This window comes from Pan troglodytes, chromosome 2 (genome assembly GCF_028858775.2).
Source record: "Pan troglodytes isolate AG18354 chromosome 2, NHGRI_mPanTro3-v2.0_pri, whole genome shotgun sequence".
Lineage (NCBI taxonomy): Eukaryota > Metazoa > Chordata > Mammalia > Primates > Hominidae > Pan > Pan troglodytes.
In genome coordinates, this window is record NC_086015.1 from 47,358,903 (window position 1) to 47,385,179 (window position 26,277).

Here is a 26,277-nt window from a genome sequence, read left to right on the forward strand (position 1 = left end):
TGCTGGAGGCTCCAGGTTCTGTCAGGTCCCTTGGATGGGGTGTAGAGGGCATGCAGGGAGGCCTGGAGCCTGGCAACCCTGTAGACTCAGCTACTGGCAAGAAGTTCACCAAGGCCCACACTGTCTGGCTGTTTATCAAGGCACTGGCCAGGCACTGTCCTTGCAGGGTCATGTGGTTCTTAAAACTTAGTAAGGACCAGTCTGGACCCTTCGGTCCTCAGTGTGTGGCCTTCGGCCTTCCTTCTTCCTGTTGCTACTTTCGTGCTGGAAGAAGGGCAGGAGCCACAGGGTTTGAGGCTGGGAACACGGGTCTCAGGTGCCGGGCAGAGCCTGTGTGGAAGCGGGGCTTGGCACAGATGGCAAAGGACAGATGTGGGTGGACATGGGCTGTGGAGAAATCACTTGAACCCTGCAAGCCTCAGGGTTCCTTTATTAAATGGGGACAACGTGAGGCAACAGTGACCCAGAGGGCTCTTGGCCATCCAGCTTTGCTGCAGGGCTGGTTGGCCATGAGCATTCACTTCTTATTTGCTACTGAAGCTGCGAAAATAAAGATTTGTTCTCAAGTCTGAGCTTTTGAGCTGCTGATGAGGAGTTTGGCAGTGTGGCCACCATGAGGGGGAAGGGTCCACCGCCTGACTCCCCTGCCCGGAGGCTGCAGCCCTGGGATGCTCTGGGATTTCTGTTGGCCTCTGTGTGGGGCTTTAGTGCACTGGAGAGTGAGAGGAGCCGCCTGTGTGGAGTGGGACAGCCCTCCCCCATGGGGAGGGCACCTAGGAAATGTCACCAGCACAGGGCTCAACACGGTCTGCGCTGGTTGTGTGAAAGAGAAGAGTTGGGCTGTGAAGTGAATTGGGCCTGCGGCCAAACCCCCACTGGGGTCAAGTCCCAGTGACAATCTGTGGGACTTGGAGACAGCCTGTATCTCATGGCTTGAGGGAGGCAGGTTAGGGATGCATGCGACAGTCACGACCTCCCTGGCCACTTTTGAGGTGAGGCAGGAGCGCTCGGGCAGGGCTGTCTGCGCAGATACCGCAGGAGCCGCGGGGCACCTAGAGCCCGTCTGAGCAACTTGCAGGGGCGGGGGGCTCCCTGGGAACCCTTCTCCGAGGCCGCAGGCTGAACGGGCTTGCGCGTGAGAACGGGGCCTGGGCTTAACTCACTGGGGCCTCCCCAGGGTGGCCGAGGTTCTTTTCCCACGCCCTGCCCGACAGCTGCTCTCCAGCTGTCCTCCTTGGAAGCTGTCCGGTGCCGGGAGAGCTCTGGGCCTGGGGTCCAAATACCTGGGTTCAGTCTCCTGTGGTTCCCCGGCGTGGGCCTCCCTCCTCTAAGCCATGAGGAGTTTGGACCCGGGTTCTGAAGCCTTTCCTACCTGCCCCTGTCCGTCCCTCAGGGGCCGCTGCAGTCTCAGCCTCCTGACTCTTGGCTGCTCTGCCTCTGGGCACTTTTCTTGGCCGGGCGCGGGGCTGGTACCTCTGGTGTCCACATCTGCTCACGCGAGCAGGTGCCTCCCAGCTCTTGGAAGCCATGGAGGAAGGTGGGCTGGAACCGTCGGGCGGGGGGCGGGGGGAGTTCACCCTCTGGAGTCCTCAGGGGTGTCGGGGGAACTGGGTGGTCAAAGTGGGGAGGTTCTCTTGGGTAGGGTCACCAGGGGCCCCTAAGGCAGCACCGCCAGGGAGGGTGGGCCCGCAAGAGGCTCGTGGGGGGCATGGTGGGGTTGGATCTGAGGCTGAGGTGAGGCCAGCAACAAGAGAACAGTGGGCGAGCCAGTGGCCAGAAGGGCTGGGGGATGAAGTGAGGTGCAGGGAAGGGGGCCCCCCAGGGTTCCAGGCGGGGACCGTGACCGCAGGGAATGGCTGTGTGAGGCCAGGGTGTGGGTGGGACGGCATCGGCCTAGATGTCTTCCTCAGTCCAACTTAGATACGAGGGAGCTATAGAATGTGGAGCAGCAGACACGCTGTTCCTCTACCCCTACTCTTCCAACTATGCCATTGAGTCCTGAGCACCTGCAGCGTGCCAGATGGCACCCACGACAGGCCGGGGGATACAGAAGAGGAACTCGCCACAGCTCCAGCCAGCTAGAGCCTAGCAAACCGCGGCAACCTCCCCGTCCTGCCAATATCCCTTTTGACACAACCCAATTGGTTCCACATCCACCCTCCCCCGTGGCCTTGTGCCTGAGGTCTGGCCCCATTGGAGGGTCCCGTTCTCCCCTGTGCAGTGACTGGCTAAGGCTTAGTTAAGTGGTGTAGTTGTGCCCAATCAGACGCTGAGGAAGGGCAGATGGGCGGCTTCTGGGAAGGGCACAGTCACAGTGCTGGGAGGAGGCTACCTGGCTCCGCGGCACTGCAGGTGGCACGTGATTTGGTGGCTTCACGTTCCGGGAATCCAGGACCCACTGGTTCACAACCAATTGCATTCATGCGACTGACTCCCAAAGCCGGGCTCTGGGGGATAGGGGGACACTAAGAGCTGGTGCCAAGAGCGCCATTTCAACCCTCTCCTTTCCCAGCAAACAGGCGCCCAGGCTGAAATGGAGTAAAGATCCTGGGTCTCAAGACTCAGGCCTATATTGGTGGCTGCCATTCACTGACATTTCCAAACATGAGCCTGTTCTAGAAACTGTCCGTCAAACACTGAACAACCGCCGAATAACAAGGCCCTGGAGTGGCTCATCCCATGTAAGGGCAGGGACAAAGCTCACTGACACGTGTCCACTCTGTAAAACAGAATGGGCTCACGGGACCAACACAAACACCCATGAAGGGGCAGACAGGGAGAGTCGGGACCTCCAAAGACAAGTGGTGCTTGAATTGGCTTGAGGAGGCTGTCCCATCTCTGAGGTGGAGGAGGGATCAAGATGCCCGACACCTGAGGTGAGGGAAACAGGCCTCTGCCAACCAGGAAGCATGGCGGCCCCACCCCGCTCTTCACCTTCTCACCTTCTCCGGGTGGGCCAGGGCATCTGCTGCTGTCCGAGTGGAGGTGCCCACGGGTCTGTAGTGTCTTGGCTACAGCAGGATGGCCAGCGCTGGTGGGAAGGGCTGTATACGTGGGCAGCACTGGCCTACATGGCATTCTTGTGCCTGTGAATGCAGGGCAGTCCATGGACACAGCTAGGGAGGTGGGCAGCACCACTGGGCAAGGAGGGCCCTTTTCTCTGCAAGCCCAAGCCCAGGCCAGGGCACCAGGAGTGGCTGCTGGCCCTTGGCTTGGCACCATGGGTACACCCTGCATGTGAAAGCAGCCCTAGTGTCCCTGTAGGTGGGCACCACCAGCAGCAGTTCTCAAAAATGGCCCAGCCTTCAGCTACAAGCTTTGGTGCCTGGCCTCCAGCCAAGCCCCTCACCCTGGGCTCCTGATCTCACCGCTCCACCTTCAGTGACCTCACCAATTGCTTCAGAAAAAGGAAGCCCATTGCGGTACCTATGTAGGCAGAAGGAGTCAGAGAGGTTGCCTTTAATAGCTCAGTTACTATTGTTTATGTTGATAAAGGGTCTGTTAACGTATTGCAAAAGAGAACCAGGAAAGAGGTCCAGTGTGGGAAGCACTGCCTTACTGTACCCCGCTCACTCTCAACTGAGGCTCCTGTGATGAGCACAGTGGGCACACACCCCATCCCCAACCTGTCCATGGGTCCCTGGGCCATGGTGGGGTTGGGAGTGACACTGCTATGAGGGGAACATGGAGAGCTGGTGGCTCACTCATGGTGAGAGGCTCAAGGGCGGCAGTGGCTCTGCAGCAAAGTTGGCAGCTGGAGCAGCGTGTGGGGCCCGGGAAGGAACTGGGAAGGAGCAGACAGGGTGGGGCTGGGGGAACTGCCAAGGATCCCGAGCCAAGCCACTGTGAAACTGAAAAGGGTGCTTGCCACATGGGAGCCACTTCATTTGGCTAAGCATTGGGTCTGGGTTCAGGAGCCACGATGCTGCCCCGGGTACCCCCCCTGCCACTGTGGCAGGTGTGGCACAGACACAGGCCTCTGCCAACAGGGCAGCTGGGCACGCTGGGCACTCAGGTTGCCTTCTCCTTCCCGCTTTCCGTTGGTTCCTCCTTCAGGTTCTCGGTCACGAGCTTCATTTGCTGTTAAGAGAAAACAGGACACCAGGTGAGCCACAGAAGCCTAAGTAGTGGCCGAGGCCTCTGCTCTCTGTGGAAGCCTGGCCAGTGGCTTTGACCCCAGGGAAGTGGTGACTCTGATGCTGCCTGCAGCTTCCTGCAAGTCCCTGGGTCTGACTCTGAGGAGATGGGAGACAGTTGGTGTGGTGGAAATGCAATGTCGCACTGTGTGAGCCCAGACCAGCAGGGATTTTAAGGACACTGAAATGAGAAGCAGCTGGCGTCTCCTCCTCCCTGGATGGCCAGGATGAGGGGAATAGGCGGACAGGGCCTGAGAGAGGACGGGGCACAGGCTTGGGACCAAGTGCTTGCTTTGCCCCTGTGCTTTGAGCGACCCTGGCAGTTTGACCTCGCTGAGCCGGAGTTTCCAAATCTGCAGTGAGAGCAATAGTGCCTATTTTGCAGGGTGGCTGCAAGTATTGTTGTCCATGAAGTCCCTGGCACAGAACAGATGCCCCAAATCATCAGATGTTTCTCACCAGCCTTTTGTCCCTAGTACAGCCACAGGACTTACACTCACCCCTCCGCCCCCATCCTCACTGGGAACAACCCATGAAGTCTCTGTGAGGGTGACGTCAAGATAGAGGTGCCCTCCTCGAGGGCAGGATGGGAGACTTCCAGGGAGGTGTCAGAAGGGAGAGCCTGTTCCCACAAGTCAGGCAGCGGCGTAGGGGACAGTTCTGCTGCTCCTACCTTCCCCTACCCCAGCCCTGAAGCTCCCAGTCACTTCGGTTTTATGGCTAGAAAACACCACTACAGCTCTGCCCTATTCGTTGAATAAATGAATAACTATAATACTGTGGAAGTTGGCTTCAAACAGATTTTTGGTAACAGTGATTCACCTATGGAAAAACAAAACTCTGAGCGCAAACATGGCTGGTACCCCCAGTACCTGGCTACTCATCTTGAGAGCCCCAAGTGCCACACAGGGCTGGAAGCAATACCATGCTCCCTGTGGCTTTCAGTGGGAGAAGCCCTTTTCACAGACTGTCAATCAAAAGTCCTTGTCTGCTGCTTTAATTTACCCTCCTAAGGATCCTTTAGATCTGCAGTACCTCAGGAAGGTGCTCTCAACTCCTGACCATTCTCATGTTTTCTGAGCCTGGCCTGTCTCCCACAGGGCGGCTCATGATGGCTCCTGGAAGCTGAGCCCTCTGCATTTGGCTTGGGGAGGGGACTGGCTGGCCCTTTCTTATCCAGGTCTAAGCAGGGCTTAGGAGATGGCTTTTGATGAGAAAGGGGGGCTATGGAGAGTCAAGGTGACCAGTTTACCTGTGGTGGGGGTAAGAGGGTTCTTTCTGCAGGGGCCACAGCATTTCAGTAGGCCTGGAGTAGGGGGTAGACACACAAGTTAACACTGGCCCAGGGACATGCCCTGTCCAAATGACCCACCGCTGCAAGATTTCTATAACCTTCATCCTGCCAGGGGGATAGAGATGGTTTAATAGTTCACAAACCTAGAAAGGCTGAACTGCTAGGCACTGTAAAAGTCTCCCCAGAGTTTTTTGCATCTGCTACCTCTTCCATTACTAACATTTCAGGTCTTCCCACAAGCCCATGCTGTTAACTACAGATATTAAATATCACCATAAATAAAAACTGTAATATTTCAGCCCAGGTTCACTGCAGACTCTTCTAGCTGTTATCATTTAATACTTGTAAGACTTTTAAAATGTCTTTTTTTTTTTTTTTTCAAGAGCCAGGGTCTCACTTTGTTGCCCAGGCTGGAGTGCAGAGGCGTGATCACACTGCAACCTCGAACTCCTGGGCTCAAGGGATCCTCCTGCCTCAATTTCCCAAGTAGCTGGGACTACGGGCATGAGCCACTGTGTGCGGTAAATTTAACTAAACTAAAACAATAATGAAGACAGAACATTCCCCAGCTTGTCACGGAATCTTGCAGCCACATTTCCCTGGCATTCCACATGGGGAAGAAAATCAAAATGGGAGCATCTGAGGCTCCTTTCAAGGCATGGTGGCTGGAAGCCCCATGAGGTCAGGCACAGAAGCATCCAGCAGCTCTCTGGGAGGGGCCCCCTGCTCCACAGTAGCCAGGGTGGATGGGCCTTCTCCTCCAAATGACCAAACCCAATGTGACTTTTGTCTCACTTCCTGGGGCTGCTTCTGGGGTGCCCCCCACTTGTCCTTATAACTGATGTGCCCATGAGGGGCTTCTTCAGGGCCACAGCCCCTTCTCTCAGGCCCAGGGTTGGGGGCTTCACCCAAGTTCAGGGAAGGAACTCGGAACCCACTTGGCTGGGTTCCTCCCACCTGCAGTGCCTGCCTTGCTCAGGGCAGCACCTAAGAGCCTGAGGATGTCCATGAGGTCACAAGGTCATCTGCACTGAACTGCACTACTGGTGGCAAAGGTAGAAAGAATGGCCAGGGACCCTACAGTCCTCCCTTGCCTCAGGCCAGGCAGGAGCCATTTGCACATTTCTGCTCTTTCCTTCACCTGTCCTGGAGCAAGGCTTCTTTTAAAGCCATGAATGACCAAGCCTCACTGGAGTGTTCTGTGATCCCCAAGTTGGGCCACGGCCATGGGATGTCTCAAGGCCAGCTTGGCAGCCAGGGGAACAGGAGGGGACAGGAAGGCTGTGCTCCCAGGGCCTCCACAGGGCAGTGGCAGACCAGGTGGTTTCCTTCCAAGGGCACTCTCCCTCCCAGGGCCATGGTATGGAGGGGGGCTCAGCTCGACTCCCTGGGTTGCCTGTGCCCACAATCCCTAGCTGGAAGACCCTAAGCCAATGGCAGAACCAGAAATTAAAACCTGCAGCTAAAGTCCAAAGAAAAACCCAAGCGATTTGGAGGAAATGAGCTGCAACAACCCGCTTTCCTGAGACAAGTTGTCATGAAATCAGTGGCTGACATTCACACCTTTTCTGTGTAAATGGGGCAGGCCTCTACCTCCCTTGGCTGCAAATGGAGTCAGAGCCACAGATACTCATTACCGGCTGGCTGGCCCTAAGATGGCTTCTCTTAGGTAAACCAATTGCTATCTACCACTCATGAGTCTGCAACCCTCAGTATGGGGGTCATGCGACGTACAACAGGAATATCCCATTTGTTTTCCAGGAGGGCTGTCCTCCTGGTGAAGAGGAGGCTGAGCCCTAACCACAGCCCTGGCCCGAGAGCACTTCCCACACCCTCCCCGATGGGGAAGTGGTGAGCACTGGCAGAAGTGATGTCAGGATCACAGAATTTATGATTAGGAAGGAACCTTGAAGAACAGTCAGTCTCATGGCCACTTAAGAATCCTGAGACCTGGTTAAATGCAGGCCCTGCAGTGGACCCCAGACTCTCTGAATTTTTAACGAGCCTTCGAGTTTTTCCACTGGCCACCCCAGGCTTGCAAGTCTCTGATTTGTTGTCTGTCACCTTTCACAAATAAGCGAGCTGGGGCCAGGAGGGGTGAAACAGATTTCTCCCAGGCCATACTGCAGGCTCTGGCTGAGTGGGCTGGGACGGTGCCTAGGCACCAGGCTGCCTCTGGCAGCTCAGTTCTTTGGCTTCTTCTCCTTAACAAACCTGGCTGGAGGGTGGGTGGGGTGGGAGGGAGCAACAATATCCCCTTAAAAAAAACCTGGCTTCTTTGGGGATCCTTAAATTAAAATCTTCATAAAAATATAAGCAAGATAATAGAGCTGACGACTTCTCCAAAAAAGTATCAAAATGGAGACAGAATGGAATTTTCCTCTAACTTGTGACTCATTAAAACACCCATGCTCCAAATTATTCTTTAAAAAGCACTAATTTTTTGCATCATTATTAGTAATGATTATAATAGGAACCTAATCATTAAGTGTGTTGGCCAAATGCACAGCTTGACCTGGGGAAGACTGTGTGACCGGATCCCCTTGTCTCTGTGGAGAAGTACAGAAATACTTTCTGAGAATTGCAATGCTTCCCACAGACCTGGAATGGCCATGGTGGACTCCATAGACTTGTGATAACCACGGTGGACACCATGGACCTCAAATGGCCCCTTCTCCCTCCCAGCCTTGTAGCAGAGACTCCTTCTGGCTGAGCCCACAATAAACTTTAGGATCCTTCTATTCATAGCATTCAGGGAATCACTACCATTTGATTACATCTCCTGCTCAATTTGAAATCTACTAGCAACTACTCCATTACCCCTTCTCACTCCTGCCCCCCCTCCCAAACCAAGACCTACAGAAGGAATCTGTCTGGGGAGCCCTTGGCTGAAGGATAGAAAATCCCATGCGTCATCAGTTACTGTTCACTAGTGGCCTCACCGTCCATGTCCTCTGAGTGCAGGGTGCAGTGGCTGGGATACAGCCAGGCTGCTGGCCACATAGGGTGTCTAGGAATGGAGTTCTCAGGCCACTTCAGCCCAGCAGCAGCACCTGGTTCCCCCGAGCCACCCCAGCCTTGGGTGTGCAGGCCTGAGATGGAGCATCATGATCACCCATTCCTACTCCCCCACCCAAAGTCTGATTTAATGCACCTAAGTGTGGCCTGGGCACAGGGACTTTTCAAAGCTCCCCAACTGATTCTAACATGCAGCTGAGGTAGAGAGCCACTGCCTGAAACGAAGCCACCCTCCAAGTCTCCCTGAGAAGGGGAATGGCGGGGAAGAAGGGAGGATCAACTTCAAGCCTCCTCCACTCAAGCTGTGCACACACCCCTTATTCACACCTTGCAACCACAAGCAAGGGCTTCTCTACAGGTGTCACTGACATGGCCCTGGGGACTCACAAGGCTAGGCAGCTTATTGAGGACATGCAGCTAGAGTCAGGGCAAAAATCAAGCAACAGCCTGACAATTCAGACAAAAAAGGAGAGTGGGGCTTCTGAAGCACCTATTTTCACAGACTTTTTATTTGTTTTCTCTATTGAAAAGTTTACCTCAGTGTTCTGAAAATATCATAATATAATGATTAAAAAGTCCAAGCCTGTCTGGGCTTGGTGGTGCCATAAGGCTCTAAACAGCCACGACAGCAGTGAGTAGAGGGGCAGGAAGGCGCTTGCAGCAGCCTGTCAGGCGGTCCTGGAGGGAGTTACATCCACCTCTCCCTCTGATTGTTGCTTCATTTTAACACTTGACAAAATGTAAAAATGTAAGACTTGCAGGCAACCACAAGTGCCAGTGCTCCAGCTCCCACCTCCCACCCCAGCCAGCCTTTCTCCCAGTCATCCCCATCTCAGGAAGCAGTGCCACCACCAGCCAGCATCTCAGACCACGGAACTTCGGCCATCTCTGCGGATGCCTGCTCCCCCGGCCCAGCCCCTCTACCTGTCACACATGCGCTGCTCCTGCCTCCCTCCTCAAGGCTGTGCCCCTGCCTGCACTGAGACGGCACCCCAGACCATCCCACTCTTGTCTCAAGGCAGCCCAAGCAGGGTTTTAAACGGGGGGCTGTAGTATGCCACTCCAAGGTCCCTACCACGCTGGGGACTACAGTTCACCCCTTCTTGTCTCTCATCCTTGTCCCCTGCTGCCCCGCAATCCAACCTTGGTTCTGCTCCAGCCACCAGCTCCCTCCACCCAGGCTTGCCTGCCCTGCCTGAGCTTTGCTGGCAACTCCTTTCTGCCACTCAGTCCTCAGCCTGTCTCCTCCTCATCCCTCTATTTCCTCCTCCCCCATCACCATCCCATCCCTCTATTTCAATTGCTGCACTCCTCGCATTACCATCTGGTTTATTCATTGTTTGCAGATTTTTTTTCTGTCTTAAATGTTCTATCCTACCTGGTATGTGGTCTCCAGAGAGCAGGGCCATGACTAGACCCCAGGACCTATGACAGTGCCTGGCACTGAGTTGGTGCTCCATGAATACTGTGGAAGAGGGACCAGCTTGCAGCCTGCAGTAGTAGCCAGAGAAATTCTAATTTAGCCAGTAACCTCAGTGTAATTCCGATGAACTTGTGAAGCCTCTTTTTTTCATGCGTATGAAAGAGAAAAGCCTCCTTTCTCATGTAACACATATTCAAGTTCTTGAAGTCAGCATCACTCTCTGGCCCACAAATTGGCCAATCCCATGTATGGGATCACAGAAAACACACCAGTAGGATGGGCTTTATGTCAGAAGCACCGGGTTTCAGGGTTCCCAGCAGCTACCTGCCCTGGTAACAATGCAGATTTGGGTCCCAGCCTAAGGTTTTGACTCAGAAGCTGGGTGAGGGGTGGGTGGCAGAAATCATGGCTAGCAAGCTCAAGCTGGGTGAGGGTCAGGGGTGGAGTGACGGGGGAGTGTGACAGAAATCATGATTAGCAAGCTCAGATGTGGCTCTGGTGAAGCGGAAGGTGGTCTGCAGTTACAGCTGTGTGGGAGGAGCACGGTGCCAAATTATCAGCTTGGTCCCAGCTAGAAACAAAGACTCCGCCAAGAAAATCAAATCCCCATTCCAGAAAGGCTCCCGCTCACACAACAGGAGACATGTGAGGGAGTCTATGACACAGGCCATTAACTGCATGAGCTAACCATGGGGTGGGTGGATGTCAGTTCAAAAAGGGGAAACAAAGGTGTAATGTCTGTTTCTCAAATGATCTTTTGAGCCCTGCTTTCTCTGCACATCTGGGTTTCAGAGCAAAATTTCCCAAAACAGAAGTTAAAGGACTTTGAAAGGAGATATTTTGAGACTGCAAATTACTTCCCATGGAGAGTGAGGTGCCTATAGAAGCCAGAGGCTGGCTTTCCAGCCATCCCCAGGCACACACTCATTCTGACGCTTCTGGAACAGGAAGCTAGTCATGTCTGATTAACTACAGCCACCTCCCAAATCTGGGAGTTGGAATCCTCACATACCAACCAACGCTACAGGCCATGAGGTTCCACAGGTGGCCAGAAAGAGCTGGATGCTAACACAAAATGACCAAGCAAAACTGACCCACCTCCCTGGGTCTGGGAAATGTCGTCAGAGGCAGCAAGCCCTCATCAGGGCTGCTCATCGCCTCTGTCCTTTCATGTTCTATCAGTGGACACTGATATTTTCTCCAAGTTATGCATACCCCAAATATACACGAAATCACCTAGTAACTAAACCAAGAGATCCTTCTGCAGAACCCCCAGGCTTCAGCATGGAGTGGACGCACCCATCTAGATGGTTCCTCCAGGCTGTGGGGCTCAGGTCCATGGGTCTGGGCATCAGTCCTATGCTTCCTAGGGTTCCCTGTGCTAGGTTCATGCCAATCTTGGCTACTTAACTCCCCATTTCCTGCATTTCTAATTGCTCTTGTACAGCAAAACCTCTTTTTAACCTCCTTTGTTGATATAACTTTTAATGTCTGTTATATTACCTGTGTGTAATTTAAATTCATAGTGACCAACACTTACATCACATTGCACGCCAGGCACTGTTCTAAACGCTATGCACATTTGATTTACTCCTCATAACCACCCTATGAGAGACATACCATTATGATTTTAAAGAAAAAACAGAGGCACATAAAGGTTGAGAAACTTGCACCAGGTTATAGCAGGTTTGAGCCCAGGCCGTCTGGCTCCAGAGCTGGCTCCTAACCTACAGGCTGCCCTGCCCCTACCCTGATGTTGGATCTAGACGTTTCATTTTTGTACTATAATAATATCACCCAACTATCCACTGGGGTCACCTGTGCTTTGAGATTCAGATTCAGCTGGATCACACTTCTAATCCATGAGATCTTGCGAGTATCTCTGAATTATTGGTGTGGATCCAATTTTGTCTTGTCACACCTGGCTCAGATTTTCTGCTTCTGCTAAATCTCTGAAACCATGGCAGCCTGGCTCCAGATACACCAGGTTAACCCTATCTTGATCTGTATGCACACATTTTAGCAAGATATTAAAGAGTGCTTAAAACTTTAAGAACTGGCCGGGCGCGGTGGCTCACGCCTGTAATCCCAGCACTTTGGGAGGCCGAGGTGGGCACATGACTTGAAGTCAGGAGTTCAAGACCAGTCTAGCCAACATAGTGAAACTCCGTCTCTACTAAAAATACAAAAATTAGCTGGGCGTGGTGGCAGGCACCTGTAATCCCAGCTACTCAGGAGGCTGAGGCAGGAGAACCACATGAACCCGGGAGGCGGAGGGTGCAGTGAGCCGAGATTGCGCCACTACACTCCAGCCTGGGTGACAGAGTGAAACTCTGTCTCAAAAAAAAAAAAAACAACAAAAAACTTTAAGAATCATTTTTTTGGGTGGGCGCAGTGGCTCATGCTGGTAATCCCAGCACTTTGGGAGGCCAAGGCAGGTGGATCACCTGAGGTCAGGAGTTTGAGACCAGCCTGGCCAACATGGTGAAACCCTGTCTCTACTAAAAATACAAAAAAAAATAGCCAGGCGTGGTGGCGGGCGCCTGTAATCCCAGCTACTCGGGAGGCTAGTGTAGGAGAATCGCTTGAACCCGAGAGGTGGAGGTGGCAGTGAGCCGAGAATGCACCATTGCACTCCAGCTTGGGTGACAAGAGGGAAACTCTGTCTCAGAAAAAAAGAATCAGGTTTTAAAAAATATCCAGAAGTCCTTGATGATTTTTTTTTTTTTAAAGAAAGGCTTCCAAAGGGAACAAGAATAAGAAAATGTGGAAACCATAGTGAGACAGTTGGCAAAATCACAAACGCTCGAGCAGCTGAAACTCAGATGCAGAGACACTTCCTTTAAACACAAATGATTTAGACCAGGTCTCCTACTCTCCTAGCTAAAAGAGGCAGGTGAATCCTTGAAGTCACAACTTCCTCAGAATCCTCAGGCAGGACTCCCTGGACTCCAGAGCCAGAGAGAGCAACAGGACAGTTTATTCCCCCCTTGTCCATGGCAAGCCACAGGAGCCTGGGGGAGAAGGGTGTCTTCCTAGAACAGAAGCTCCTTGAGGGATGAATTTAATGCCATATAATATTTTTTGTTTGTTTATTTTTGTTTGTTTTTACAACTTTGTCATATTCAATATTTTTAATAAGTAAAAAATAGGCATGTGCTTTAAATATTATCCAACTTATTACCAACTGCACCCCATTAAAAGGTGTGACCTGGAGGAAAGAGAATGGAAGGAGCCCCTTGGTGGTTCATTGCTGTGTGTGCCCCAGATGTGTTCTGATGGCCTCTTGTCACCAACTGGCTGGTGATGGAGAGCTGCTGAAGAGCACCTCCAACAAAGAGCATGGCAAGAACCAGAAACCTCGATCTGCAAGGGACTGCAGTTTACTAAACACATAAAAGGGAGTAGAAACATTAATAAATTATTCAGGAACAAGAAAGGTTAAAATAAGCCATATCTCCTCCACTGGATGAAGAGAAAAAGCTAGTAACAGATGTTGCTTAAAAGGCTGAATTGAATGGACGGTTTTTTGAAACATCCTGATATGAGCATGGAGAACAGTGGGCTGGGGGTGTCCTGGGGACATCAACCAAGGGGACTAGAGCAGTGGCCTGAGGCTGAGACAGGGGCAGTATTTTGACACTTGTAAAGTAGAGGTATAATTATAAATCAAAAGAATCAAAGTCCCTAACATCAAAAGCAAACTATGACTAATCTTAAAGAAGTAATATAATTATATACGAAAGCTACAATTACTTCTGGAATGACCATCAACTATGTGTGTTATGGCAACATAGGTAAGAGGGCAACAAAGTGAGGAAGACATGGGAATGATGTTCCCAGATGGGAGGACCAAAAAGACAATGAAGGTGACACCAATTCTGAGAAAGGGGGAAATTTTCATATTTTTGCAAATAATAATGTAAAAATAACATGTAATCAGTTTGCCTCCAAATCACAGGGCAAAGAATGAAGTTTCTTTTTAAAATGACTTTGGCATGGCTCCTTTCTAGTTTCACTGTAACTAGATCTACAGGTGTGATGTTATTTTGCAAACAGAAATGCGAAGAGGAGATCTTCCACCCAGGTTCTGCTGTAATATGGCAGTGAGCTGTTTCAGATGCCAGCGAGGTCTACAATCTTCTTGTGTATTATCCTCAGCCCCATGATACTGACACATTCAGTGATGTTACTAGGACATTGTCCCAATTGTTCAGGTCATCTAGATGACCAAGAGCATCTGGTCTGGAGGAGACATTTCCTGGACAAGACTTACATAGCATGACTTCTTTTTTAAAACAATATTTAAATTACTTTTTTTTTGAGACAGGGTTTCACTCTGTCACCTAGGCTGGAGTGGAGTGCAGTGGCACAATCACAGCTCACTGCAGCCTGGACCTTCCAGGATCAGGTGATCCTCCCACCTCAGCCTTCTGAGTAGCTGGGAGGCTGGAGTGTGCCACTACGCCCAGCTAATTTTTTGTATATTTTGCAGAGATGGGGTTTCACCATGTTGCCCAGGCTTGTCTTGAACTCCTGGTTCAAGTGATCTGCCTGCCTCGGCCTCCCAAAGCACTGGGATTACAGGTGTGAGCCCCCGCACAGGGCCCACAGCATCACTTCTTCAGGAAGGCTCTCCCTCCTCCTTGCCTGGGAGGAAGGGTGCCAAGTCCTTCAGGAATAACTACTTTCCGGTCTAGAAGCCCTTGGAGCCAAGGAGGGCGGCAGCATTGTTCTTTCACAAGCCAGAGAACCCCCTATGTTGTCATACAGGTCACCTGGGGCCCTTGGGAGATAAGACCCAGAGAGGTCTGTGACCATCCAAGGCCAAGATGACCATCTAGCCAGCCCTCATCTTTGATCTGAGGTTCCATGTTGATAGCTAGAGAGCCAGGGCTCAGGTTCAGGCCAGAAGAGGAGGCGTGGCCAGGCCAGTGGACACCAAGCACAAGTGGCTGTTCCAAAGAAACCCCGCAGGCTCCTTCAGTGAAAGCCATGGCTAGGTGACATTTACAGATCCAGGAATTGAAGCCTTGACAGTTTGATTAGATCAAGGAATGACACAAAAGTTTAAAAGCCCAAAGAATAGGAATAAACACTCTAGAAATCAAAGAGTCTCTAAAAGGACCCTGAACTGGGGTGGCACAGTGGTGGCCATCTGAGAAAGATGCCTTGGTGATCAGAGGTAATCCAGTGTCCAGCCTCCCACTGGAGTCCCGACTCATGGAGTATGAGGGGACACAATTTCACTGTCGCATGAGAAAGAAACTCAGTTTAGAAAGTTAAAGGATGAAGTAAGAGCCTACTAAATGAAATGCAGGAGACAGTCCACTGCCCACATCAGTTTCAACACAACTTAGTAAATATTACTCTTAACTATAAAGGGAGAACAACCTTTAATCTAAGAAAACACTGCCAGTGGCCACAAGGAAAGTGAAAGTGGGATGAGTAGGAGCAGCTGCCAAAGGGTGAGCTCCTTCTCTGCCCAGAAAAGCTCTGCACCCACTTTCTGCACACCTAGGAAGGTAAAGGAGGCACCCAGGCATCAAAGGACCCCTGGTGGCGGCAGAGGGGATTGGTTCCATTCTTCAGAAACACTAAGGCCATCACCAAGGTGAAAACAGATCCTTATGAAATGCAGCCACAACTGCAGACCGCAGAGAAAGTATAAATGTTTCCCATCACCTTTACAATCTTTCCCAGGGCAGTTTTCCCCACATCTGAACACTGTATGGCCCTTTGATAAATGCAAATATCTATATCTTCTATAACGTCATTTAAAATTTCAATATTACTATTATGAGTAAAACAAAATTGATAATTACAACATTATGATTTTTAAAACTCTATATCCCCTCACTGTACAAGAGATTACCATGTACCCTTCCCCCCAGAGCAGGGCCCTGTTCCTGGCCAGTTGAGAAGGGCTACCCCTGGGTGATGATGGCTGTGAGTCGTCAGAATTGCAGGCACTAGGCACCCCTTCTATAGAGCCTGGGTAAAGCTGGAGCCAGGGATGGTTGACTTGACTATGCTTGATTTTTGTGTAGGAACAACACAGTAAGTGTTAGGCAGGGATTCTAGCCTTTATTCACTTGACATCATTTTCCCTCAGAAAAGTTAATTTTTACTCATTCCCACCTAGAAACCTCAACAAGCAGGATTAATTACTGCTTCTCCCCAACACCTTTCATTTCACTTTAATTTTCCATTACCTATATCCCTTCCTGAGTGGCAGTCCCTGTAACCAATACTGATCACTAAATACAGGTTGATGAAAACATCATTGAACATTCCTCACTGCTATGCTATAGGATCCTGAGCACACACGGCAGCCAGTCAATATTTTCACAAATCTAGAACTCAAGTGACACAATGCTGTCCCAGTTGGTGACAAAAGGCCATCAAAACACATCTTGGGACACATACAGCACTGAACTACCAACGGACTGTCTTTCTTTTTCCTCCAGGTTACATATTTTAATCGGGTACTGTTAGTAATAAATTGGATAATATTTAAAGCATATGTCTTTTTTTATTAAAAATATTGAATGTGCTTTTGCAATTGGAGAACTTAGAAGAAGTGAGGAGTGAGCCCTGAACCTGAAAATGGCAAATAGAAGGAAGGACTAACTTGCAGCTTCCACTCAGGCAAACAGAGCAGTGTGTGGAGGCCCACATCGTGAACTTTTGCTCCAAGAACTACTGCAGGAACATACCAGGAAAGCCAAGAGAATCCAGACCCTTTAAAGGAGATGGACTGCCTCCAGGCTCTGTGGGACAGCCAGGAACTGTGAGTCTGCTTGCTTTCTCGGCTGGGAGGCATATAGCCTAGAGAAAGTTCTCAGCCCTGGAAATAAACTCAGCGCTGTTGTGGGGGCACGGTGGGAGGGAGACTGGCCTTTTGGGCTGTGGGCTGCATAGGAGCTGGGTGAGGGCTGTGGCTGCCAGCTTTCCCCAACTTCCCTGATGACCTGTGTGATACAGCAGAGGCAAGGTTGTTTAACACCCCCAAAAGATCACACTAGCTCACCAGCAATGGATCCAAACCAAGATCAAATCTCTGAATTGCCAGAAAAAGAATTCAGAAGGTTGACTATTAAGCCAATCAAGGAGGCACCAGAGAAAGGCGAAGTCCAACTTAAATAAATAAATAAAAAAATGATGCAGGATATGAATGGAAAAATCTCCAGTGAAATAGATAGCATAAATAAAAAACCATCACAACTTCTGGAAATTAAGGATGCACTTACAGAACTGCAAAATGCACTGGAAGTCTCAGCAACAGAATCGAACCAACAGAAGACAGAATTTCAGAGCTCAAAGACAAGGCTTTCAAATTAACCCCATCTGACAAAGAAAAAGAATTTAAAAAAATTAACAAAGCCTCCGAGAAGTTTGGGATTATGTTAAACAACCAAACCTAAGAATAATTGGTGTTCTCAAGGAAGAAGAGAAATCTAAAAGTTTGGAAAACATATTTGAGGGAATAATTGAGGAAAACTTCTCCAGCATTGCTAGAAATCTAACATTCAAATACAAGAAGCTCAAAGAACACCTGGGAAATACAACACAAAAAGATTATCACTTAGGGACATAGTCATCAGGCTATCTAAGGTCAAGATGAAGGAAAGAATCTTAAGAGCTGGGAGGCAAATACATCAGGTAACCTACAAAGGAATCTATCAGATTAACAGCAGATTTCTCATCAGAAACCCTACAAGCTAGAAGGGATTGGGGTCCTATCTTTAGCCTCCTTAAACAAAACAATTGGCCAAGAATTTTGTGTCTACCGAAACTAAGCTTCATAAATGAAGGAAAGATACAGTCTTTTTCAGACAAACAAATGCTGAGAGAATTCGCCACTACCAAGCCAGCACTATAAAAACTGCTAAAAGGAGCTCTAAATCTTGAAACAAATCCTCAAAATACACCAAAATAGAACCTCCTTAAAGTATAAATCTCACAGGACCTATAAAACACCACCACAATGAAAAAAACAAGGCATTCAGGCAACAAATAGCATGTTGAATAGAATAGTACCTCACATCTCAATACTAACTGTATTAATCCGTTCTCACGCTGCTATGAAGAAGTGCCCAAGACTGGATAATTTACAAAGAAAAGAGGTTTAATTAACTCACATTTATGCATGGCTGGGGAGGCCTCAGGAAACATACAATCATGGCGGAAGGGGAAGCAAATACGTCCTTCTTCACATGGTGGCAGGAGAGAGAAGCGCCGAGCAAAGGGGTACAAGCCCCTTATAAAACCATCAGATCTCATGAGAACTCACCCGCCACCATGAGAAGAACAGCATGAGGGTAACCGCCCCCATGATTAAAACAGCTCCCACTGGGCCCTCCCATGACACATGGGGATTATGGAAACTACAATTCAAGATGAGATCTGGGCCAGGACATGGTCAACCCATGTCACTAATGTTGAATGTAAATGGCCTAAATGCTTCACTTAAAAGATACAGAATGGCAGAAGGGAAAAGAATTCACCAACCAAGTATCTGCTGCTGCCTTCAGGAGACTCACCTGACACATAAGAACTCACATAAACTTAAGGTAAAGGGGTGGAAAAATATATTCCATGAAAATGGACACCAAAAGCAAGCAGGAGTAGCTAGTCTTATATCAGACAAAACAAACTTTAAAACAACAACAGTTAAAAAGGACAAACAGGGACATGATATAATGATAAAAGAAATAGTCCAACCAGAAAATATCACAATCTTAAATATATATGCACCTAACACTAGAGCTCCCAAATTTATAAAACAATTACTCCTAGACCTAAGAAATGAAATAGACAGCAACACAATAATAGTGGGGGACTTCAATACTCCACTGACAGCACTAGACAGGTCATTAAGACAGAAAGTCAACAAAGAAACAACAGACTTAAACTATACCCTAGAACAAATGGACTTAACAGATATTTACAGAACATTCTACTCACAACTGCAGAATATACATTCTACTCATAAGCACATGGAACATTCTCCAAGATAGACCATACAACGGGCCACAAAACAAGTCTCAACAAATATAAGAAAATCGAAATTATGGCAAGTACTCTCTCAGACCACAGTGGAATAAAACTGGAAATCAACTCCAAAAGAAACCCTTGAAACCCTGCAAATACATGGAAATTAAATAGCCTGCTCCCGAATGATCATTGGGGTCAACAATGAAATCAAGATGGAAATTAAAAAATTGTTTGAACTGAATAATAGTGACACGACCTATCAAAACCTCTGGGATACAGCAAAGGCAGTGCGGATATAGCAAAGGTGGTGCTAAGAAGAACGTTCATGGCATTAAATGCCTACGTCACAAAGTCTGAAAGAGCACAAATAGACAATCTAAGGTCACATCTCAAGGAGCTAGACAAACAAGAACAAACCAAACCCAAACCCAACAGAAGAAAAGAAATAACCAAGATCAGAGCAGAACTAAATGAAACAAACAAACAAAAACAATACAAAAGATAAATGAAACGAAAAGCTGGTTCTTTGAAAAGATAGACTAATGGATTAAGAAGAGAGAAGATCCAAATAAGCTTAATTAGAAACGAAACGGGAGATATTACAACCAATACCAAAGAAATACAAAAGATCATTCAGGCTACTATGAACACCTTTATGTGCATAAACTAGGAAACCTAGAGGAGACAGGTAAATTCCTGGAAATATACAACCCTCCTAGTTTAAATGAGGGAGAAATAGAAACTCTGAACAGACCAATAACAAGCAGTGAGATTGAAATGGTAATTAAAATGTTACCAACAAAAAAAAGAATCCAGGACTAGATGGATTCACAGCTGAATTCTATCAGACATTCAAAGAACTGGTAACAATCCTATTGACATTATTCCAAAAGATAGAGAAGGAGGGAATCCTCCCTAAATCATTCTATGAAGCCAGTATCATCCTAAGACCAAAACCAGGAAAGGACATAAAAAAAGAAAACTACAGACCAATATCCCTGATGAACATAGATGCAAAAATCCTCAACAAAATAGTAGCTAACGGAATACAACAGCATATCAAAAAGATAATCCATGGCCGGGCGCGGTGGCTCATGTCTGTAATCCCAGCACTTTGGGAGGCCAAGGCGGGCAGATCACAAGGTCAGGAGATCCAGACCATCCTGGCTAACATGGTGAAACACTGTCTCTACTAAAAATACAAAAAAATTAGCTGGGCGTGGTGGCAGGTGCCTGTAGTCCCAGCTACTTAGGAGGCTGACACAGGAGAATGGCGTGAACATGGGAGGCAGAGCTTGCAGTGAGCCGAGACTGTGCCACTGCACTCCAGCCTGGGCGACAGAGCGAGACTCTGTCTCAAAAAAAAAAAAAAAAAAAAAAAAGGATACTCCACCATGATCAAGTGGGTTCCATACCAGGGATGCAGGGATGGTTTAACATCTGCAAGTCAATAAATGTGATATACCACATAAACCAAATAAAAAACAAAAATCCCTGGTTTCATACCTGGGATGCAGGGATGATTTAACATTCACAAGTCAATAAATGTGATACACCACATAAACAGAATTAAAAACAAAAATCACATGATCATCTCAGTAGATGCAGAAAAAACATTTGACAAAATCCAGCGTCACTTTATTATTAAAACCCTCAGCAAAATCAGCATAGAAGGGACATACCCTAAGGTAATAAAAGCCATCCATGACAAACCACAGCCAACATTTTACTGAAAAGGGAAAAGTTGAAGGCATTCCCCCTGGAACAAGACAAGGATGCCCACTTTCACTATTTCTATTCAGCATAGTACTGGAAGTCCTAGCCAGAGCAATCAGACAAGAGAAAGAAAGAAAGGGCATCCAAATCGGTAAAGAGGAAATCAAACTGCTGCTGTTTGCTGATGACACAATCATATACCTAAAAAACCCTAAAAACTCATCCAAAAAGTTCCTAGAACTGGTACATGAATTCGGCAAAGTTTCCAGATACAAAATTAATGTACACAAATCAGTAGCCCTGCTATATACCAACAGCGACCAAGCTGAGAATCAAATCAAGAACTCAACTTCTTTTAAAATAGCTTCAAAAAAAAAAAAAAAAAAAAGAAAAGTAAAATACTTAGGAATATACCTAACCAAGGAGGTGAAAGACCTCTACAAGGAAAACTACAAAACACTGCTGAAAGAAATCACAGATGACACAAACAAATGGAAACACATCCCATGCTCATGGATAGGTAGAATCAATATTGTGAAAATGACCATACCACCAAAAGCAATCTACAAATTCAATGCAATTTCCATCAAAATAGTACCATCATTCTTCACAGAACTACAAAAAACAATCCTAAAATTCATATGGAATGAAAAAAGAGCCTGCATAGCCAAAGCAAGACTAAGCAAAAAGAACAAATCTTGAGGCATACATTACCCGACTTCAAACTATAAGGCCATCATCACCAAAACAGCATGGTACTGGCATAAAAACAAGCATATAGACCAATCAAATAGAACACAGAATCCAGAAATAAAGCCAAATACTTACAGTCAACTGATTTTCGACAAAGCAAACAAAAACAAAGTGGGGAAGGACACCTTATTCAACAAATGGTGGTCGGATAATTGGATAGCCACATGTAGAAGAATGAGACTGGATCTTCATCTCTCACTTTATACAAAAATCAACTCAAGATTAATCAAAGACTTAAATCTAAGACCTGAAACCATAAAGATTCTAGAAGATAACATCAGAAAAACCCTTCTAGACACTAGCTTAGGCAAAGACTTCATGACCAAGAACCCAAAAGCAAATGCAACAAAAATAAAGATAAATAGATGGGACTTAATTAAACTAAAAAGCTTCTGCACAGCAAAAGAAACAATCAGCAGAGTTAACAGACAACCCACAGAGTGGGAGAAAATCTTCATAATCTATATATACAACCAACAAAGGACTAATATCCAGAATCTACAAAGAACTCAAATCAGCAAGAAAAAAAACAATCCCATCAAAAAGTAGGCTAAGGACATGAACAGACAATTCTCAAAATAAGATATACAAATGGACAACAAGCATATGAAAAAATGCTCAACATCATTAATGATCAGGGAAATGCAAACCAAAACCACAATGCAATATCTCCTACAAGAATGGCCATAATCAAAAAATAAAAAGTAATAAATGTTGGCATGAATACAGTGAAAAGGGAATACTTTTACACTGTTGGTGGGAATGTAAACTAGTACAACCACTATAGAAAACAGTGTGGAGATTCCTTAAATAACTAAAAATAGATCCACCCCAATCCAGCAATCCCACTACTAGGTATCTCCCCAGAGGAAAAGAAATTATTATACGAAAAAGATACTTGTAAATGCATGTTTATAGCAGCACAATTTGCAACTGCATAAATATGGAACCAGCCCAAATGCCCATCAACCAACGAGTGGATAAAGAAAATGTGGTGTATACCATGGAATACTACTCAGCCATAAAAAGAAACGAAATAATGGCATCCGCAGCGACCTGGATGGAACTGGAGACCACTGGAGACATTAAGTAAGGTAACTCAGGAATGGAAAACCAAACATCGTATGTCCTCACTCATAACTGGGAGCTAAACTATGAGGAGGCAAAGGTATAAGAATGACTTTGGGGACATGGGGGAAAGGATGGGGGGGAAGGATGGGAGGGGAGTGAGGGATAAAAGACTACACATTGGGTACAGTGTACAGTGCTCAGGTGATGGGTGCACTAAAATCTCAGTAATTACCACTAAAGAACTTATTTATGTAACCAAACACCACCTGTTCCCCCAAAACATATTGAAATAAAAAAAAATTAAATGTGACAAAGTTCTAAAACAAACAATACAACCAACCAAACAAAAATATTATACAACATTAAATTCATCCCCCAAGGAGCTTTTGTTCTAGGAAGACACCCTTCTCCCCCAGGCTCCTGTGGCTTGCCATGGACAAGGGGGGAATAAACTGTCCTGTTGCTCTCTCTGACTCTGGAGTCCAGGGAGTCCTGCCTGAGGATTCTGAGGAAGTTGTGATTTCAAGGATTCACCTGCCTCTTTTTAGCTAGGAGAGTAGGAGACCTGGTTTAAATCATTTTTGTTTGAAGGAAGTGCCTCTGCTTCTGGCTGATGGCCACTCCTCTCTTCCTGAAAGCAATCTGAGATAAAATACTTTAAAAAGAAGGAAGGAAAGAAGAAAGGAGGGAGAGGAGCAAGGAAGCAAAAGAGAAAGCAAGAAGGAAGGAAGAAGGAAGGGAAATAAAGAGGAAGAAAGGAGGAAAGGGGAAGGGAAAGGAAAGGGAAGGAAGGAAAGACATCTTGATAACTGAGGGAGTCTTGGCTTTGCATATGGAGCCAGCAACACCTGATCTGAGAAACTTAAATGTCCCCTCAAAATAGAGAAAAAGGGGACCTCACTGTGTGCTGGGTCTCTGCAGGTGGGCTCATTCTCATGCAAAGGTTTCTCTTCCTTGGTAGGAATTCAGGCTGCTCCATGGTGTCTGAGAAAACGGGCTTTTTGAAAGTTGTGTGTAGGTGTGTACAAGTAAGTGTGTGTGTGTGTGTGTGTGTGTGTCTCCAAATCAGCTATCTCTGGGAAGGAGGCAGGGAGAATGAGCAGGGGTCATGCCTGGGCTGCCCTGACAGCTCCTCAGTCCCAGCAACCCACATGCATCCCTGGACTCTACAGGTGGTCCTGCTGAGGGAAAGGGGGTTCAACCTGGAGAAAGCCACCTATGAGTAAGGGTGGGGCTTTCCTAGGGGCAGGACTGAAGCCTGGAATCTCCACTGGGAGGACAGAGGGCCAATCTCGAAATGGGAAAGAGAATTAGGAACTTGAGAGTGCCCTGATGTGGTTGTTTTCTTCACTGGACTCTAGGAACCGTCATACAGTCATATGTCCCTTAACGACGGGACACGTTCTGAGAACTGTATTGTCAGGCAATTTTGTTGCACTGTCAACATCACAGAGTGCACTTATATGGACCTAGGTGACACAGCATACTACACTCCTAGGCTGCATGGTGTAGCCCACTGCTGCTAGGCTGCGAATCTGCCCAGCACGTTACTGTACAGAACACTATAGGTGACTATAACCCCATGGGAAGTATCTGTGTATCTAAACATAGAAAAGTACAGTAATCATCATTGGGACCACCATCATATATGTGGTCCGTCATTGACCAAAACGTCGTCACACAGTGCGTGACTGCACTTGGTGTCCAGCTTTAAAGTCTCCCTTCTAGCTGTAATTGCCCCTTATCACTCCCATGTCTCCAGCCTCATCTTGGGGTGCTGGGCGGCAGGGAGAGCTTGAGGAGGGCAGGAGGGAGAGCACTGTCAGGTGGAGGTGATGGCTGAGATTTCTAGATCATGGTTTGTGGCAGAGGCCCTACACGCAGCTGGGAGCAGTCTATAGCTGGGGCTAAGTGAGGAGTAGACATGAGATTCCCCTTTCCATTTTTCCCCAGATATTCTAAAGAAAGGTCTGTGAAGAGAGACAGCAGCTTCTGGGGCTACGTGAGGCATCACTGAATACCATAAACACTGTGGTTCTCAGTGGAAGCCATTTCAGGATCAACAGAGGTGTCAACGGCTCACTTCCAAGTGGCTGGTACTAGGCACTGCCCCTTCTGTGGGGGAGCTCCCCTGCTGAGGGAGTTCACAGGTGGCAGGACAGCCCCTTTCCTCTGATGGTTTGGTGCACCTGCCCTAGCAGAAGTCCCCGAGTGGCTAAGTCCTGTGGTCCACCCTGTGCTGGGCTTGTACCCCCAGGGAGAGGCTTCCTGTGGAGATCTGAGACTTGGTTTACATATACTAAGGGGACATGTCTGTGTTTTTCCAATTTCTTTATTTTTTTCCTGACAATCCTAAATTGGATATTCACCTTTCTTAGAGGAATAGGTTATAATGGCACACACAAAGAAATACATGCAGGAAGGCTTTATCTGTGAAAAGTAAATTACTTTTTCACAAACATGTGCACTCTAGGTTTTTGAGAGCAAAGAAATGAAAGACCCTGGTGTGATCAGAACACAGGGCCTGGATGCAGAAATTGGGGCATTTGTGACTAACAACCCCTGTGTACAGCCTTGTCAAACCACACCAGGTTCCTCCTGAGTGTGCAAGTGCTTCAGGAGAGAGCTGGCCTGTGGTGTGTGTGTCGGCATTGGTGGGCTGAGATAGGGTTTTGAGAACTGTAGTGATTATAGAGTTTCACTGGACTCAACCATGAACTCAGTCCCTGTTGGCAGCCAGCATTATGCACACACCCCAGCTGGCTATGAAGAGCGGCGCTCCCAGGGTGACAGGCTGTGGCCCTGGGAGATGGCATGTGTGAATGCATGGCCTTATCCCTGTGTTCCTGACCACATTCCAAAGGCTCTTTTGTTTTCTTACCAAGATAATGGAAATATAACTGCAGCTAGTTTCTTACTCTCTATGCAATATCATAGGCTCACACTTTGATCACCTAATGGATATTAAAAAGTTCTGATTTTTCCTAGGCTCTGAGAAAACTAAGAAAAACTTTAAGTACATGGGTGAACTTGGAAGATGTTTTTGGTTCTTTAGGTAAGACCAATATTACCAAACTTAGATATGTTACTGAAAAAAACTAATGTTTATGAATTCACAAAGAGAATAAAGGCTAGAACCTAAAATGTTATGGTTCATTCTACACAGCACATTCAGAAGAGTATGCAAAATACTAAGAGAAGTAGTAAAACACATTTCACAAAATCACTATGGAAAGAAGCTAGTTCCAAATACTATCTTCATGCCAATTCCCCACTTCTACTCACTGCTTCTAAGTCTAAAGTTGCAGCTGTACTATATACTGAGAGCAGCAATGGCTTCTTTCTCTGTTCCCATCACACAAACCTTTTCAGAAACTGGAAAGTTCTATAAAGATGGCATCTAGCCCATGTTACTGGTACTCTTTGGAAGGGAGATCACAGTCACAGATTAGATTAAACTGTTAGCTAGCATGATCCTGCTTAAACCATACGGCTGCAGACAAATGAACAAAAGTTGTGAAATCTAGAGTGTTAGAACTCTTCCTCCTTGCTTTGCTTTTCAGAAACATGAGCTGATCCACCCAACAGGTGTTGAAGTAAATATGCCTTCAAATATTTAGTCCTTCATCTAACATTACTAGTGCTTTCTTATATGAAGCCAAGAACAGCAGAGAGCACAAGAGATAAGCTGTTTGCTAACAGGAAATCCCTTGGTAAAAGTTATAAAATATAGATGATTTTATCCTGCTACCCTGAAAGACCTCCAAGTCATTTTGTTAAAAGGACGTGAAATAAATGTTTTAGGAGCTCATGGTCAGCTTTCAGTGGGTGATTCTGTGTTACCTAACAAAGCCCACAGCTGATTC

At 47.4% G+C, this 26,277-nt stretch overlaps 1 protein-coding gene across 29 annotated transcripts in view; it reads right to left on the reverse strand.

The window, feature by feature from the left end:
- Window positions 1–3,444: 3,444 nt before the first annotated feature.
- Window positions 3,445–26,277, reverse strand: part of ANO10 (anoctamin 10) — a 325,787-nt gene continuing 302,954 nt past the window's right edge. For all 29 annotated transcript variants that reach the window (XR_010155571.1, XM_009445306.4, XM_024355436.3 and 26 more), the window contains one exon: window positions 3,445–4,080. Coding sequence is in view for 28 of the 29 variants with exons in the window: in XM_009445306.4 (XP_009443581.1) it covers window positions 4,012–4,080 (69 nt within the window). In the remaining variant the exon portion in view is untranslated. The remainder of the gene's footprint in view (window positions 4,081–26,277) is intronic.